General features: G+C 38.6%; 1 protein-coding gene across 1 annotated transcript in view; it reads left to right on the top strand.

The window, feature by feature from the left end:
* The window catches only part of CNTNAP2 (contactin associated protein 2), a gene marked incomplete at both ends in the record, with an annotated part of 1,866,690 nt that overhangs the window by 1,186,499 nt on the left and 661,567 nt on the right, over positions 1 to 18,624 (top strand). The window contains 1 exon segment of the mRNA XM_080819035.1: positions 13,010 to 13,116. Coding sequence (XP_080675161.1) covers positions 13,010 to 13,116 — 107 coding nt within the window.

Below are 18,624 nucleotides of genomic sequence, written 5' to 3' on the forward strand. Positions count from 1 at the left end.
CTCTATACTTGAAATGTTGAGTGAGGGTTCTTATTGGCTCCAAATCTATGAGGCGAATTATCGTCATTAGTGAATGACTTGTTTTTTGACATACTATATATTTTGTCTATTTCTAGTGAACTGAAGAATAGTAGAAGAATGAGCTTGTTTTATACATGGAAAGTTCAACTTTGTAGTGTCATTGTAAATAACTTTATGATATCTATCATAGAATAGTGATCAAAATAACAATATAGCCCTACTGTCAAATAGTTGTGATATCTTGATTTCTGATCTTAAAACTAGTTTGAAGATGAAGTACCTAATTAGGAAATGACAGTATGTGAGTGGAGAGTTAACAACCCGAGATATGAACAACAGAACATCTGCCCAATATTTAATACTATTATTAGTCATGATTTAAAATAGTTAAAGTACCTTTTATCTCTCCTCAACTTTGCTCTTTAAGTTCTAGCCATGAGAGGTTCCTACAATGCATAATTTACCAGCCTGTTAAGACCTCCATACCTAGTCTTGCCCACTTGTTCTCACATCTAGGAGTTCCTTCTTAGCTTTTTAACTCTTACCCATCCTGTAGACACCTCAAACACCATGTCCAATGAGCTTCCATGATAACTAGCGTCCCCCGCCCCACTGCCACCACAGCATTTATATGCATGACTACCTGCCTTTCCAGGAGTATTTTTTTCGGGTTTCTGCAGTAACACTTACTACAGTGTGTTGATTTTACCCGTTCCCTTAGACTCCCCAGAACTTCATTCAAGGCACGGAACATAATAGGTGCTCAAAAAGTAATCTTTCTGTTTATAAACAAGGCCTAAAGTATTGTCCACTTCTCATTAGTTATTTCTGCAGTGAACCATAGAAGACATCTTCTAACCCTTTTATGACATTAGTTCATTTAGTCACACTGCTGATTTCATTTTTTTGGTTAAAAAGTAAATTCTCAAATAGAGCCCTAAAGATAACAACATCTTCAACTCTACATAAGGACAAATAGGATAATCTTCAGCATTTCATTTTGGAAGAAAATCAAACTAATGAGATAGTTCTACACTATGCTACCCAGGATTTGTAGAAATGAGTTAAAGCCCTAAATGAGAATAATTTTGAAATGATTTATTTCTGTATTCTTGCTTAGCCAGGTATTACTGTAAATAGTAATATTAGTGGGTAATCAACTGGAGATTGTCTTGCAGTAAACATATCAAAGGGAGAAGTAACAGCAATGAACATACTTATTCTGAAACTCCTAAGTATACAAAAAAAAAATAAGATGATTATATTTGAATTACACATGGTTAAATAATCTTTACTAGGACAAGATGTTTGACTGTGGTGAAAGAACCATTTATTGACATTTATGAGATCAGATTTGAGGACTGGAATTCTTGATCTCTTTTGAACATAAACAAGTGTGAACACTAGACAACCACGAATAAAGATATTAATCTGAGTTTTTAGTCTCTGGCAAAAACAAGCTGTGATATCTTTGGAAAAATGTTCAGTATGTTTGGCTTTGATTATGTGCATCTACAAAGGACATGTTAAGAACAAGGTGTTTTGTTTTGTTTTGTTTTTTAATTTTTTACGACCTGAAAGTTCTTTGATTATTTTTGTTCTGGGACATGTATGACAGATGAAGAGAAATTCTTTGTGTGATTTTCCTCAATTCAGTAATTTGTCAGCACGTATTTATTGAAGACCTACTGTGTCTCAGGAGCTGATCCAAGTCTTACAGAGACAGCTGACCTAAAGAAATGTTGAGTGTAGAATATAGAATGTAGTTTTGTTACAGTAAATAATGATGGGATAAAACAAAATCTTATGTCATGAAACTGTTAACCCCAAATCCTCTGGCCTCTTAAAGGATAATTGCCTGCCTTCGCAAAAACATTTTCAAATTCCCCATCCTGTTAGCAGACATCTCCTTTCTTTACTCCCTGGAGAACCAAAATCTGCATATAGCCTTTTTTGCAAATAATACCCATTACAAATTGCCTCTGACAGAAAGATTTCCAACCAACTCAAATTACCAATTTGCCTTCCACAGACACTAGCATGTTTTCCAGAAAAAATAATAAGTTAAACGGTGAGGATAACAAAACCATAGCAATTGTTTAAATTGGCTACCACACAATTTGTTTCAAATGAGCTGTTAAAATAATGTCAGAGATATTCCCTTTCATAGTCTTCCTTGTACAAATACAAATACAAAAAAAAAAAAAATACCAACAAAACTCCATAAACATAGTATACCTATTGGACTCTGTGTCAAAAATAAACAGATAGATAGATAAATAAAAGAAAAAGGAAAAAAATTAGTGAATGAGCCAGACATTGGAAAGAATGTATCCAGACACTCAAATGTTTCAACGACAGTAAATCCATGTTGTTTTCTTTGCCTGTTTGTTTATTTCTTGGGAAGTAAGAATTACTATTTTTCTGTTTATTATATACTTCCCAAAGGTCTCTGGTTTGCAACTGTGATTCTCCAGTGTAACTTAGGACAGTTACGTAGGTAAATAAAAAGTACTAGACAAACACCTGTGCCCAAGTTTAGGCTATGCCATAAATATGCTCTGTGACCTTGGGCTCACTAATTTCACTCAATTTCCAGTTCTTAGTTTCTTCATCTGTAAAACAAGAGGGTTAAATGAGGAGCTCAGTTACTCTTTCTACCTTTAAACTCTTACCATGCTATTTCAGTGATTTTGAATTTTCTTTGAACCCCGAAGTAAACAGATGTGAATTTTGAAATTAAACAAAAAGCTTAAACAAACAAAGAGAACAACCACAACAAAAACCCAGCAAAAACCACGGACATGTATTATGATCATTTCATGTCATCATAATCTTAATAGGTTATTAATTTAAGGTTTTGGAGCAAAATTTGAAAGGTCTTCAACACTGTTGGTGGAAATGGATGTAGTGTCAGATTTCTGAGGCTGCATAAACAATCTGTTGGGTCCATGGTCAAAGGAATGAGACTGATACAAAACGAAGGTCAAGCAAAGCTTTATTTCGCGCCAAGCATCGAGAATCAAACTGACCAGCCAGGGCTGTCTCTTACAAAGAGGCGACCTCTCTCTGCCTTACAGACTAGCTTTTAAGGGCAAAGGCCATGTGGTTGGGCCTGGCCACACACAGGTGGCCAATAAGATTGTAACACAGAGAGAAAGCTGCACAGTCATGCTAGGTCACACATAAGTGACCAATTGAATTACAATTTACCCTATAGTAGATATCTGAGCTAGCCTATCACCTGGGTCAGTATTGGCGCCCAAAAGGTGCCCAAAGGGTGGGGCCCATACTCCTTGGTAGCTAGGGAGACAGTAGGCACTCCCACTGATTGGATGTCTCCACCTGGCCTGACCCACCCTTGTATTTGGGCTTTGTTACCTGGGACTGGTTTCCAGGACTTGTTTTTAAGTAAGTCCCCTGGGGGAAAGGGGGGCAGGGACCGTTTACGTTTTACCATATAAACAACAAAGTCATTGTTTAACCGGATGGATGGACTGGCTCTGGCTAAATAGGCCCTTACAAATCTGCCTGACAAAGGAGCTCGGTTATAATAACCCTCCCCTAGTGTGTATCTCATTTGAGGTTTTTGCTATCTCCTTTCAGCTTTTTCATATTACAGTGGGGATAGCAGTCCCTCCTAAAGATTGTGGTACGTGAGTAGTTTACTCTTATAGGGAGATTTCGGTTTGTTTCTGGACTGCTGACTTAAAAAAAATCAGAACCTACATGCATGGTACAGAATTGTTCAACTCAACTATAAGGCATGGTTTATTACCAGTGTTTGAACAGATTCTAATCCTTCTCACTGTTTCATTTTAAAGTTTATCATATCCTCTGGTTTGACAGGGTTAGTTCTTATTCAGAGTCCTGGACCAAATGTCTGTGTGTCATGGGAATATCCTGGGTATTCTGTATTCCCAAGTCAGGGGAGTCTTCATTTAACAAATGATATAATCACGGACTTTCTTCCTTCATTCATTTCTTCACTGGTTACTGTAGTTTTCTTTGGAAGGGGGCTTGGGGCAAATGTCATTGAGGCTCCTGGATACGACGTCCAGATTGAATAGGCGTTTTTTCAGTTGTTTTATTTGAGTAGAATTCACATACATTAGTTTCAGGTATATGACCTAGTGATTCCGCTCCTCTGTACAGTATGCTATGTTCACAAGTGGACCTCCCATCTGTCACTACACAACAGTGTTACAATACCGTTGGCCAAACACCCTATGCTGTACCTTTCATTCCCATGATTTATTCACTCCCGTAACTGGAAGCCTGTGTCTCCCTTTCCCCTTCATCCATTTTGCCCACCGCCCACCCCCCTTCCCTCTGACAACCATCAGTTTGCTCTCTATATTTATAGGTCTGATTCTCTTTTCATTTGTTTATTTTGAATATACATTTTTAAAAAGTTAATATTATGTAGCTTGTGTGTGTGTGTGTGTGTGTATGTGTGTGTCTAGCATAAATGAAAACATTGCCTTATTGATATATGGAGAACAAGGATCTATTAATTATACAAATTGTACATTTCTGCTTTGGGTGAATTTTTTTTTTTAAGCAAATGTATTCTACATCAACTTTAAGAAGCCATTTGTGTCTCTCTGTTTTTTAGAATACTGGTTTCATCAGTATGATACTTTTTATACCTGCCAACACTGAAAATAGGACATTTTAAATGTTCTTCATTAGTAAATATTTGGGAGGTCAGAATACAAAGATGCCTATCCAAAGGAATGGGTCAGTTTGATTTCAGGGTTGTAAGAAGTGGTGAACCAATTAAAAAGACATTGCACTTCAAATATATGTTTTATGCAAATTTTCCTAATTTTTAAAAATATTTTTTTAAATAATGAAATTGCATGTATGCCTTTGGAAGCACAAATTGTAAAATAATTTTACTATTGGTCTCGTGGTAATTTGTTAATAATATCACTTCCTCTAAAATAGTTCATCATCTTAATCTCATAAAAATATAATTTTATAGTATTATATAAAAGTTAACTTATACTGTACTTTCTTAATAAAAGAAACCTATAAATTTATGGAGTTTCATTTTTATGTTAACCATTATTTTATTATCCTTCTACTTTCCTTACTATCCTGGTATTTCTTGATTTTGATATTTCTTGATATGGATTAACTTGTCAAAATACTGTCTTTGCTAGACTACTGGGTTTTGCCAAGTTTGGGCTTGCTATTCTAATAGCTCTATCAGTATATGACGACTTCACTCATTTTTCAGACTAAAGGGCTTATGTTAGATGTGTGTTTCTTTCATCTACAAATAAGATGGCATTCTGGTAGAGGCAGAAATTATGTAAAGCCTTTGGTCAGACAGTTTGACTTACTGTATAATGGTATTATGTTTATATGATAGATTTGAGAGAAATGGACCAGATAATCCAAAACTCACTTAGAGTGCAGCAGTCTGAGACGTTCTCTGTTTCTGCATTCATATACTAGCAAAATGGTACTACAAACCATTTCCAACTATCTAAATGGACTGATAATTCACTTACTCAAAATTCATACAACAGTTATTTATTGAGTACATTTACTGAGTACATGCCAGACAGAATTCTAGGCAATGGATAAAGGGTAGTAGACAGTCATAGTCCCTGTCATCGTGGAAAGCATAGTTCAAAGAGAAGCCTGACAACAAAGAAATTATTAGGTATATAATTAGAAATTGTGATAGATCAAAAAGAGAGCAAGAAATGGTGGTGGACACAAGAGGTGGTGTCTACTTCATATTGGAAATGTGTATGTGAAGGCACAAGGGAACGAGAATGACCCATTGGTGAAGCAAAAGGAAAGCAGGTTTCATGAGAAGATAGCAGGAGGAAGGGGAGCACAGATTGGCAACAGAGAAGCGGGCAGAGCGGATCATGCAGAGACGGACAGGAGTTCCACGTTTTCTCAAGTGCGATGAGAGCACATCAAAAGTCTTTAAACAGTAGTGTGACATGATGTTAAAGTTCACTCTGGCATTTTGTTGAGAATAATTTAAAGCAAGGCAAGAACAGACAGGAGGAGAGAGTAGGGAAACATTGTAATCCAGGGAAAAATGATGCTGGGTTGAAATGAGTAGGTAGAAGTGCAGAAAGTGGACACATTTGAGGCAAGTTTTAGAATTTTAATTCACAAAGCTCTGCTGCTGTTTGATGTAGAAGCAATAGAAACGGGGATGTAAAGAATAACTTCTGCTTTTCTGAGACGAGCAACCCGACAGATGGTGGTGCCGTTAACGGAGATGAGACCAAGCAAGAGAGTGAGAAGGTTGGGGAGTAAAGTCCTTGTGATGCCTCTGATACATCCAAGTGAATATGTCAAGAAGCCAGTTAGATATGCGGGTCTGACTCTCTCCAGGGAAGTTTGAACCAGGGAAAGAAGCTTGGAGCCATCCTTGATGGAACCAGGGACTGAGCCCTGAGAACTTCGAAACCTAATAGGTGGGGCAGCTAGGGTGGGGCCAGGAAACAGCTGAGCGGACGGTCCAAGCTGGAATGGTGTTCAGAAACCAGATTCCTTGAAAGAGTCCTTCGCCATCCTCTTGTGTTCAGAGATGCCTGTTCCAGGTCTAGCCATCATTGGTTCATTTTAGGAATGAGGCCAGGAGAGACTGAAAAGAAAGAACAGTGCATGTCCTTTCCCTTTCAAGGCTTAGCCCAGACAGTGCACTCCCAGGGAGCTTAGTCACACCCCCCCAACCCGAAATTAAAAGGACTCTGGAAAATGGTGTCTTTAGCTGGTTGGCTCTATGTTAAGTAAGATATAAACTCTGTTGCCGTAAAAGGAAGAGAGCATAGATTTGGGGAAACAATGCACAGGAGGTTATTGACTTCTTTCCGAAGCCTGATTCTTTACGTTTTTTTCCCTCGGAGACCGGGATACTCTCCCTTCCAAAAGCAGATGGCCACATGAAAGAGAGAGGAAAATCGGAAGAAAATAAGAGTTATGATAGGAAGGAAGAAAGGGGACAGGGCTGTTGACTAGATACCCACAACTTTCTGCTCTAATCCTCAAGGTGGATGCAGGCTTTCTGCTCTGGCCAAACCCAACAAGTCATTATTCTATAGCCACGTTTTGCTCTTCCTCATACTGGTGTAAGCCTTTGCTTTCCCTCCACGGGGGAAGGTACTTCTCTTTCTTTCAGGCTAACCTGAATCTGTGCTTCCTTCAGAGATTAACTTTTCCATAAATCTCAGTGTACTCATATAATAGTGATATATTATCCTAATTCTGTACCAATATTTTTAATATCAGGCATAGAGATAGACCTGAATTGCCAATTACATTTTGATGAATAAATACAATTTCTTGAGGATAAAGCTGCCTTTATTCTTTGTTTCTCCAGAGTTTGTTTTAGAGTGTCTTGATTGATTAAAAAGAACTTACTGTTATTTATCTGGGTTAAGTACTGTTGGGCCTGGAGACGGGTGAAGAACTCGTGATCTTTGCAGGTCCCTCTCCTCCTGTGGGCCTGTGATTCTTAAAAGATGTTTTATTCATAAGACAATGGGGAATACATTGTAATACTCTAACTCAAAGTAAATTAACAAAGCAAAATAGAGTGAACTCAGGTTTTATTACAACAGAAATTATTTTTAAGGTGTTTATATAGTAAGGCTATAATTAATGATTGATATGGTTGTCTGGAAATGTGTAATTGTTGGAAAGATACAGACCAAATATGCTTGATTATTCTTAATGGAAACTTTGGGCATAATGTAGGAGGTATAATAAATATCTCTGCATTTAAATATTTCCATAAATAAATGCTTGTTGAAGTGGCACCATCAATATAACATTAAGTTTTCTGGTTGTACAACTATAAAATTAAGTTATGTAGTAATGAAATACTAAATTAGTTGCTGGAATTATGATTACTTCTCTATATAATTTCAGTTTGAACAGGAAAAAAATGTAAGGCAGTGATATATACTCCATAGAGAGTGTGCCTTCAACTAAAATTGAAATCTAATTAGTGTGAAAATAAAAGTACTAAAATATCGTTGAGATCAATATTGACAGTAATGCAGAAGAGAACTGTGCTGTGATTGTGAAAATAGCTCTGAGAGCCAGGGGTATAAAAAAATAGCATTTAAGAAATCAAACTTTCTAAATGAATTTCTGGGCTTGATAAGCAAAAATAAAATTGGGAGCTAAGATGAAAGGAAAAAAAATAAAATTAAAGAGGTAATTTGCTCTGGGATGGTAATTTATAAATCCCTGTAAATAATTTTCCAGTAGTTCACAGAATAGCCTACACCTAACCTGAAGTTTTCTTTTCTAAACTTCAGAGCAGTCTATGGCCATACAACCCTGAACGTGCCCGATCTCGTCTAAACTTTAGAACAAGGCATATTTAAGGAGCAGGTAGGGAATCTGTCCTAATCTCTAAGCAGATTAAGAATCGCAGACTGACCTCTGTACAATAACTAAGCAGGTGGGAAAGCTCAGCTGAGTCAGACTGAGAATATGGGACTTGATTTTAAGGCCAAATGAAACAGTCCTTATATTCTGTGATGATTTTCTATGAATTAATGAGGTTGAAACTCAGGTGTTCGGAAATGATCACACCTACCAAGTGGGGTTAGGAGATTATCATATTGTCACTCTGAGTGGAGAAGGGGCTGCACAGACCGAAATTGCCCTTCCTTCATACTATCTCAGCCCCTCCCCGCCCTACCCCCCCACCTCCCCCACAACTCCACCCCTGTGCCCTCCCATCTGGGCGGTTTCTCCTCTTGGTGCCCTCATTCTTCTTTGAGACCCAGAGCTGGAATGCTCTTGAGCTTTGTCATTCAAAATGAGGTCCTCTGACGCGCAGCTTGAGCATCACTGGAGGATGTTCGAATTGCAGACTCCACCCCACACTTAAGTAATCAGAATCTTCATTTTAACCGGATTTTCAAGCGACTTCTGTGTGCATGAAAGTTTGAGAACTTTGGCGTACCAGCAGCTCAGGATATTAGTAACCGCAAGCTATTCAGAGAGACACTCCACCGTTAATCATTGTTGGGTATTGTGTGACTGTATTTCAGAGCAACACTCTGGTTTTTATATGGGGTTCTACAGAACCAAATGTAGTTCTAAAGGTAACACAAAGGTTTTCTTTGAATTTTATATAAAACTATTTTAACTATTAAGCACTGTAGAGAGGAAAAAAAGAAAACACTTTCACTGGGTTTTGAAGACCACCATTGCGCTCCGTTATGCTGTCAGAGAAACATTCTTTAGATTTGAAAGGAAATTTCTTCTGCTGTCTCTGTTTAACTAGTATCCACGAAAGTGGGCTGTGATGAGCAAATCTGGTACCATTCGCAGTTCTTCTGTCCATGTAATACCATTTTCCTCAACGCCTTGCAATGAAAATCAAGTATAGAAATAAAAGAGATGGTCTGGGTAGAATAAAACTGCAGCTGTCATCCTTAACCCTGGACAGAGTTGCTGCATCCCTCCAAACAGCCACTCTGTCCCTAGTGTTTGCTTTTATATTAAGTAATTGTTATACACGGGACTCAAACGTTAGCTTTTGTTTGTTTTACCTATTGTGGCGTAAGTCAGTTTCATTTGAAAAAAACTGCATTCTGATTCGAAAGCATTTTTGGAAAGCATTGCTGTAACTGGAAGGGTGGTTGCAGCCGAACGAGTGTCCGATGCCAGGGCTATCTGGGGGACAGAGCTCATTGGATTTATCCCTTCTGGAGCCCTTTGATCACATCAGATTGACACCTGCCAACTGCTCCCTCGATCCTGTTCAAATAGTTCTCCGGTAGCCCCAGGGGAGCCATTGGGATTCAGGTTTGATGTGACTCAAACTTCCAAGCTAGGACCTGCTGTAAAACAAACTATATATTTCATAGTTTACTGGAGCAAGAGTCTGGATGTAAGGCTAAAATCATACATAACACTAATCCATATTTTTTTGCAGTAAAAAGGGATGTTTCTGCCAAACGTGGTTCAGTCCCTTGGTGTAACTTCACGGTCATCACATTCCCCCATTGCGTCCGTGGGTTGGCCAGCGGGCATTCGCTGAAGGAGGGCCAGGCACCTGCCATGCGAAGAAGCAGAAGAGAAAAACCCCTAACGGCAGAGTCGCACCATTTAGAAGACACAAGATGTTCAAGCAATCATTACTAAACAATGTGATAATGGGGTATGGGACTTATGCAAATGGTTTTATGCAAGTACAGGAGAAGAAATAAACAGGAAGTAGGAAGCTACATTAATTTGTATTTTGTTTTGCTTGGTGACTGGCCCTAACATTTTTTTTTAATATAATGATGAAGTCTTCGGGTTTGAAATTACATTTGAATCCATTCAAATTGGAAATAGAACATTTTTCTCCAGTGAGAACTAAATGTCAGTCATCAGCATGAGAATAATGTCCCTCTTAAAAATATGAATTATAAGGAAGAGACATTAAAAAAATAAAATACTAAAATCCCTCTTCAATAAAAGATCACTTTAAAAGAAATCCTTCATAGTGAATTTTAGGACTATTCAGTCAATCTCCCGTGATGGTTATATGCTCCTCACGTATAAGTACACAGTAGTCTTTTTTTTTAATCATTGAGAGGTGCATTTTCTGCTTTGTGCATTATTTAGAGCACATTTAGATTCCAACCTGGTTTTCCTTTGCAAGTCAGTACACTTCTGCACTACTTTCCCCTGAATTAATTGATATAATGAGCTGATGTAAATTACTTTCACTATTAGGCTGAGCTAATATTAACCCACAACCATTTAGAAAGTAAATATACCACACGAGGCATATACATACTGGATTCCAAACTTAAGTATCAAGGATGTTTTTTTATTTTTCCGTAATTTTAGAGTGTCCATCCCATTGCTTCGTCTCATGGTCTGGAGAATCAGGACTGTGGGCATAAACACCTTCTGCTGAGGCCACTGCCTGGGCCCGTGGGCCGGGGAGGTGTGGGGGGTGGCTTGGTTCTGTCTCCTTGTCAGCACTTTCGAGCTTTCCTGCTGGGAACACTTCCAATGTGTTAATTATGAAAGTGCAACTCCCCTTTTAAGGTCCCAGGGAAATGCTCTCAACTGTATATTTTTTAAATATTTTACCTTTATTTATATTCCACTGGTAACTGCTCTGATATCCGTCCATATTTCTGTAGCCTTCCCTGTTCCGTTGATGAATCATCAAATTCTACCTGGTGGTGTCCTTTGTGTGACTCTTACCCCCCACCTCCACCTAGGTTGTCAGGTCTTTGGAGAAGGACCTGCTCGTGAGCCTTGATAATGCCAAGCCCAAATTCATATGAAACACAAGTGCCTTTTTAGCATAGAGTGAACTTCCCATCCCCCTGTGATAATCCAGCATCGTGCCTGTGCTTCTGTTGTATTTCTCCCCCAGGAACGCTCTTCCTCTGTTTCTTCTCTTACAGTTCTGTCTGTTCATCAAGGCTCTGCTTAAACACTTTACAGTGCGCCCCAGATCTGCATCTGACCCCTCCCGTGTAACTCCGTCCTGCAATATTTGCCCTGGTTGTTGGTTGCACTTTTCATTTCCACCTTACGTGGTAGCTTTCAGTAGATTTACTTTTGTTGGCTGTCAGTTCCTGATATCCGACTCACCTTCTGTTTCCCATGTGTTGTGCACATAGCAGGTGTTCAGTAAATGTTTGTTGCGTGACTGAAGGTTTGCAAAGCGTTGTGGAGGAATGGCGTTCTCACGGAAGAATCAAAGGTTCCGTGCCTCACGGGGGTGTGCCTGCCACACCCGGGTTAGCGTGCCTGATGGTAAATCAAGAATGGGGAACAGCAAATGCTATCTCCAAAGCAACCCCTATCACATTTTGTAGCAAGCAGCGACCAGGGCATGATGCCTAAGCGTCCCATGCAGTGTTGCCTGTGACCCACTATTAGAGATCCTACTGTTTTAATCTGGGCAGATGCTTCCACCATAGAGAGTCTCTTACTAAAATCTTGAAATCTTTTGTGAATGTTAATACGTATTAACACCTTTGTCATCTGTGAGCATCTCTATCGGGATCATAAAGAATCGGGTTGTGGGGAAGTTGCAGAGAGGAATTGGTGGTAGGAATCAGGGGAGAGGACCAGGAGAAGGAAAGAGTCTGCTGCTGAAGCAGGAGTGTTTCTGGACAGATTTCAACCTCAGTGTCATGAGGGTTCAAGCAAACGATGCAGTCTGGCCTGGACGCTGCGGTCCAGATACTCAGGGCCCCTGTAGGCTGCCCCTCTCATTCCTGCCTGTTAATTATCTCCTCTATGAGCATAGCCTCCAAACCTTAGAACTACTTAGCTGGGTAAAATTGCTCCGTTTTTTAAAGTTAGAACTTGATAATTGCGAAAGGTTAAACTACATAGCCACAATTGGCTACATAGGAAGTAGAAAAACAAAGATAAGAACGTGAAACCTGCATTTTCCCCCTAAATTACGCTCGATGCCGCTTCGCGTAGGTGGCTTTCACTGGCCAGCTGGGATAGGGAGACGACAGAAGACTTAGAAATCTTTTGAGACTAGTCTATTCTGATTGCTCTTGCCATGGCATTATTTCAAAACCTCAAATGGCTACGAAAAGCTCAGTGGTACCCTTTTCTGACTCAGTATTGGCCTTGTTAAAGAATAGGACGGGAAACAAGATGGCTAACCTTCCATCTTTCACCAGGAGGAAATTCAGCTAGTGTCTTTGTTTTTGTGCGAAAGCAAAATAAAATGAGTCTGTGAGATGCAAATGAGTCTCTCCACTGTTTGTTAATTTCTACTGTTTACTCAAAAATGGGAAACACCAGGCTTGTGATACATCATCTTTTGTGCGCTTGGCACCTTCCATCATGGATCGTATTAATCTGCTTAAACTAACAAGGATTAATTGCCTTGGTAAGTCAACCTGGCATTGAAATGATATATTGCCCAGACAGCTTGGAATTTGGCCACTCATAAATCTCATTCTTGTGTTGGTTTTTTTCTGTTTGTCTCTTTCTCTGACAGATGTGTGCCCAATCACTGTGAGCATGGCGGGAAGTGTTCGCAAACATGGCACAGCTTCCAGTGCGCTTGTGAGGAGACGGGATACAGTGGGGCCACCTGCCACAACTGTGAGTGCCCTTTCATCTCGCCCTGACCTTCAGTAGCCCAGACCCCAGGTCTTCGGCAGCCTGGGGAGTGCACCCACTTGATTCTGAAGAACCCAGATTTTATTGTTACTTCCCCAGACTAGTCCCATAATCAAGATATACTCTCTCATGCCTAATGACACAAAAAGAAGGACCAATGGGTCCAATGTTCCGTAAACATAGTTGGGATTGGAATGCCAATCTTGGATTTGCCTCTGTGTGTCTAAGCCACGTCTGGATAGATGGTTTGGGAAATTGTGTTAGTGCAGTGTCTCTAACTGGATTCTCATTTATCAGTTCATCAGAGAGACAGACAGAGTGTAATGTGAACATCGAGTGTCTGGACAATAATTGTCTTGTGCTCTATCGCAACTATTTAGCCATGTTTTTCAAGTCAGAAAAAGAGGTTAGAAAGTGGAATAAAGTCCATTAAGTTGTATATCTAAAATAATAACGCAAGAAGGCAAGCTTTTCTAAATATTCGAAGTAAAAAGTGGCTTGCAAAGACAATTAATAGAACACAGATGTGCCTAGATTTACATTACCACTTTACACTGAAAAGTGGAAGTTTGTATTTTTGTCATTTAAAGGATATTTTAAAATGAATATTAACTCTATAGTTGTCTAACATTAATTTTCCAAAAATGTGTTGCTGTTTACAAAGCCCTTTTGGAAACATATTTACCATAAAACATATAGTTGAAAGAAGAAGTTCATCTGTCTGTCACGTGTGTATGTGTGTGCATGGTGTGCACGTGTGTGCTTGTGTGTGTAGGGAGAGAGGAAGGGGGAAGGAAAGAAGAGCTCCAATCTTCCGTCTCCTCCCAATAGGCTGAAAAACAGAAAATCTGATATTTAAGCCCTCTAATTATACAGACTTCTTTCATTCCACTTCATTTTTAGGAAACAATGACAAAAATATTATCAGAAAAGAGTTCTGGGGATAATAAAAATGCAGGACGGCTCCCTGGGCCTTTCATGTTGTTACTTGTAACAATGTGTAATAAGCTTTTTGGAACATAAGATCTCAACAAAGAAAAATGTTTATAATTTATTTTATTGCTTTATTATTTTGTTTAGGAAGCTGTTCAAAAATAAGAGACAAAAGTGCTCCTTAAAAAATTAACATTAGGGGCACCTGGGTGGCTCAGTGGGTTAAGCCTATGCCTTCAGCTCAGGTTATGATCTCCAGTCCTGGGATCGAGCCTGGCATCGGGTTCTCTGCTCAGTGGGGAGCCTGCTTCCCCTCTCTCTCTGCCTGCTGCGCTGCCTACTTGTGATCTCTCTCTGTCATAAATAAATAAATAAAATCTTTTTTAAAAATTAACATTAATAGAAGATGTACAAGAAAATAAAAATAGGCACTAGATTAATTTTTGGCACTAATTAATTTCCATATGGGTACATGGAAAAGTACTTTAATGAATAAAAATTGAAACTGATACTTAAATTAGTAGAATAAAGGATTTATAACTAAAGTTGCCCCTTGCCAATCACACCAAATGTTAACTTTCAGCCTGTGATATTCATTATGTGATAAATGATGTTTGAATTAGGCAACTTCGATAAAACTTCATACTTTCACTCCACCAATACAATTTATATATTGTGCTACAAATAACACTTTTAAATAGGAGAGATCTTGTTCCTGAATATGAAAATTCTAACCAAAAACAAAGAATAAGAGATTGATGCTGGTTACAAGGGTTTCCTAACTCTGTGCCCACTTGATTCTGAATGGAAAAGCAAACTGTTCCTCTTCTTCTTCTTCTTTTTTTTTTTTATAGCTGCTTCCTTTCATTTAAATTCACAGCAAAGAAAAGGAGATTTTAAAAATATTAAATTTGTTTTCAATTTAAGTGCATGCTACTGGTTGAGCAGCTGAGGGTTTTTTTGTTTTGTTTTTTATTTTTTGTTTGTTTGTTCGTTTTTAAAGAGTAATAACTCCAACTAATAGACATGTCCTAAGCGTATTTAGGTTTGGCCTTAGTGGCAATCTCTAGATATGAAGGAGGGAAATTATCTTCTACCTGTCCGGTATTCCACTTTTGTTTCCATTCATTTTAACATAGAAAGCCTGATCTCTTGTTGTCTTCCCTGAATGAAGCCAGAATTTTGAAAATCAAGTGTGTGCATAAAGAGAGGTTAGAGGACCACAGTGAATAACTAGAGAAAGGGTTCAGTGATATTATTTGGTTGTGAAAAATATTTATCTTGTAGCTTATCGAAGGGTATATGCTTCCAAATAAACTGAAAGACTTGGTATACCTCTTAGTTACTCCCATGGATTAGTTAAAAATTGGGAAGGAAGGTCTGATCCAGCACATAATAATGGAAAATATATATAATATATACCATTCAGTTTGATATAGAATGAACCATATTACATTTTTACTTAGTGACCACACTCATAGTAAGAGCACTAAGGAAAAAGAAGCCAGCTTCTGAGGTAGCTATGAGATTATCATGCTGTGCGCCTTTGTAGCAAGTCTTTTGACTTCTCTTGGACTTCCTTTGACTAAATGGCTACTGAAGTCTCTTACGGTTCCAAACGCTGAGGCTTTCAGTTGCTCACTCTGTGTTCTGGTTTTGAATTTTGTTAACATTATTAAATACTTTACCTCATTATTCCCTGAAGAGGACGAAGGGTCCCTTTTGAAAAAAGGAGTTATGGTAATTTTATAATGGCACTCCTTTAAAAAGGTAAAAAAAAAAGAACTAACTGAAGCATCGAGTTTGCTGTAACTAAATATTTCATAGAGCTTCAAACATTACAATTGAGCTACTGTTTCCACACATTTTCTGCTCTGGTTCTGGCTTGGTGGGGGTAAGATAGCCATTCCTCAGGAGACCGGCGATCATCAGTCCTAGATGCTGGGGTCCAAGATGGAACCAAGAAGGCCTTTTTTGATAGGTCATACTGCCCGAGTTTGAACTTGGCCCTGTCACTTACTTGTAACCTTTGGGCACTTAGCCTCTTGGCGCTTCAGGTTTTTCTGTGTGGAGATGGGTGCAGTGACCCGTGTAAAGCCACCTTGAGATTAAATGAGGTGGCTTATGGAAGACACAGATAAGAGCTTTAGCATGTATTAGCAATCGGTAAATTTTCACCAATTCATGCCTTTCAGAACAAGGCATCTTTGGATCTGTACTTCTGTACCAGTAATTGTCCACATCCCACAATTTGTCACTTAATTTCAAGCTGTCACTCGTCATTGTCACTTGTGTGGCAGATTGGGTTTGAAGTGAATGACTTCCATAGTTTTCTCTTTTTTCAGAAGAATTGAAGAGAATTAAAAGTAATCTGGATGTGCCTTGGACCTGTATCTATCTATTGGTTGGTTTGTTTATATGTGGAGATTCTATTTTCAAATACATTCTCTGTAGGGCTCAGAGGGTTGTCATTTACAAACCACTCTCCTGAGGAGTCAGGATGTCTGCCTTTGGATGAGGAAATGTCAGCGAAAGCCAGAGGTGGATAGCAGGAAAGGGCAGGCCAGGTTTGTTCTCCGAAACACGGAAGAGGTTAGTTTGTGACCCAATGATGCAAATACATTAAATTGTTGCAGTTTTATACTTTTTAGATTTTCTTATGTAGATACTCCATTTCGATGAATTTCTGACTAGTAGCATATTGAAACTTAAAATCATGACAAAGAGGGTAGAATGATCATGATGAATGTTTCTCTTTTGTTATATTGACTTATCCTCATCCTCTTCAACGTATGAGGATGTGTCTTTCTTATGAACAAAGCTTTATGTTTATAGTTAGTCTTTTCTCTCTTCCTGGTGCTATGAAGACAATCGGTCTCCAAACTTACTTGCCAATACTTCAGGTGCTCTTTACGATCTAATTACCATCTCGTGTTTTCCACACATGTTCCTTACACTTTATAATTTTATAATTTATAAATATTTTTTATAAATAATTTATAAATAATTTTATAATTTATAATTACAATTTATAATTATGGTGCTCACTTACATAAATTAAATACAAAAAGAAATCCCTTATCTCAGGGCTTAGTAGACTTTTTTTTTTTTTCCTCATGCTGCTGGAGCCTATCTTTGAGCTCAGTCATTGTACATATGATACCAGTCTCTTACTTGGAACTGCCCTAAAAATCCCCAGAATATTCCCAATAATATGAAAATTGGCAGCTGTCTTCACAAGCCAGAGGACATTTAACAGATATAAACCATGTTTGGGAGTGGAAATTTTTGAGAATTATTATTAAATACCAGATCTTCTTTCTAAGAGAAAATCTTTTTCCAGATTTTGTTATTAAAAGAGAGATTTTCAACTTGCCCAGATAAATAGGTGTTATTATTTACAGAGGCAGTAAGAGGGGATAAACTGAATGACCTACACAGATCTCTTCAAATTTAAAAACTGTGTGATTTCTGAGCTCTGAGATACTAAGAAGGTACTGATGTTGCCACACAAATGCAAAACATAATTTTTTACTAGCCAGTGTTGGAGGAAAAATTGAAATCGAAAAGGACAGTATTCTACATCCTGTAGTCTGAAGCTATTACTCTGGGTCCATAAATTTGTAAACCATAAATTACACTGCACCTTATTACCACACACATGAAAAGTGCAATGGATTTCAGTAGCACACACCATGTTATTTATAATCCATTATACTCATAAGTAATTGAATTGAAGGCATAATTTTTAAAAAGAAATTAATCCTACCTGCTTGTAGTCACACTAACCTATAGCATAAACACCTAGATTTATTGGCAGCGGGAGATTTGGTGCCTCCATCTGTTTGGAACGACCACAGTCTGAGGCATCAATGAAGACAACTTGGAATCTGAGTGTTGCAACCCTCTTCCCCACCAAGGGGAAAAAAAAAGTATTCACTGTATAGAATCATGTCCTCACAGAACTGGAATCCCTCTTGCAGCTATAAATTTAGCAGGCTTTTAAGGACCTACTCAGAAATGGCTGTGTTTTTAATCTGGTTTTCCACCATCTCTTTCCTCTCCTTCCCATTTCCAGTCTCCTTGACCTCCTTTCAGTTCTTCACGCATGCCCTGTACCCTCGCACTGTTCTCGCTCCCCTGCCGCTGCCACCACCACAGGACTTTTGCACACCCGCCCTCTCTGCTTTGTCCAGTACATTCCTACTCATCCTTCAAATCTCAGTTCAGTAGCCACCTCCGAAAGGAAGCTTTCTGTGACCCTGTAATTAGGTCAAATCCACTTATTCTAATATACATCTTAGCACTGGCGATGATGGTGATTTGACATTTATTATTTGTGATTCTTTAATACTATCTGTGTCGTCCCCTGGACTATACTATCCGAGAGGAGACAGTGCTGGTTTCTGTTGACCACTTTATTCCCAGGGCCCCCTAGCATATATTATGTGCTCAGTGAATGTGTGCAGAATCAAACGGTGAATGAATGACAGAGAATGTAAAAAGCATGAGTAGCTTTTTAAAAATCATGTCCTTGGGGTGCCTGGTGGCTCAGTA

This window comes from Martes martes (genome assembly GCF_963455335.1).
Source record: "Martes martes genome assembly, chromosome: 11".
Taxonomy (NCBI): Eukaryota; Metazoa; Chordata; class Mammalia; order Carnivora; family Mustelidae; genus Martes; species Martes martes.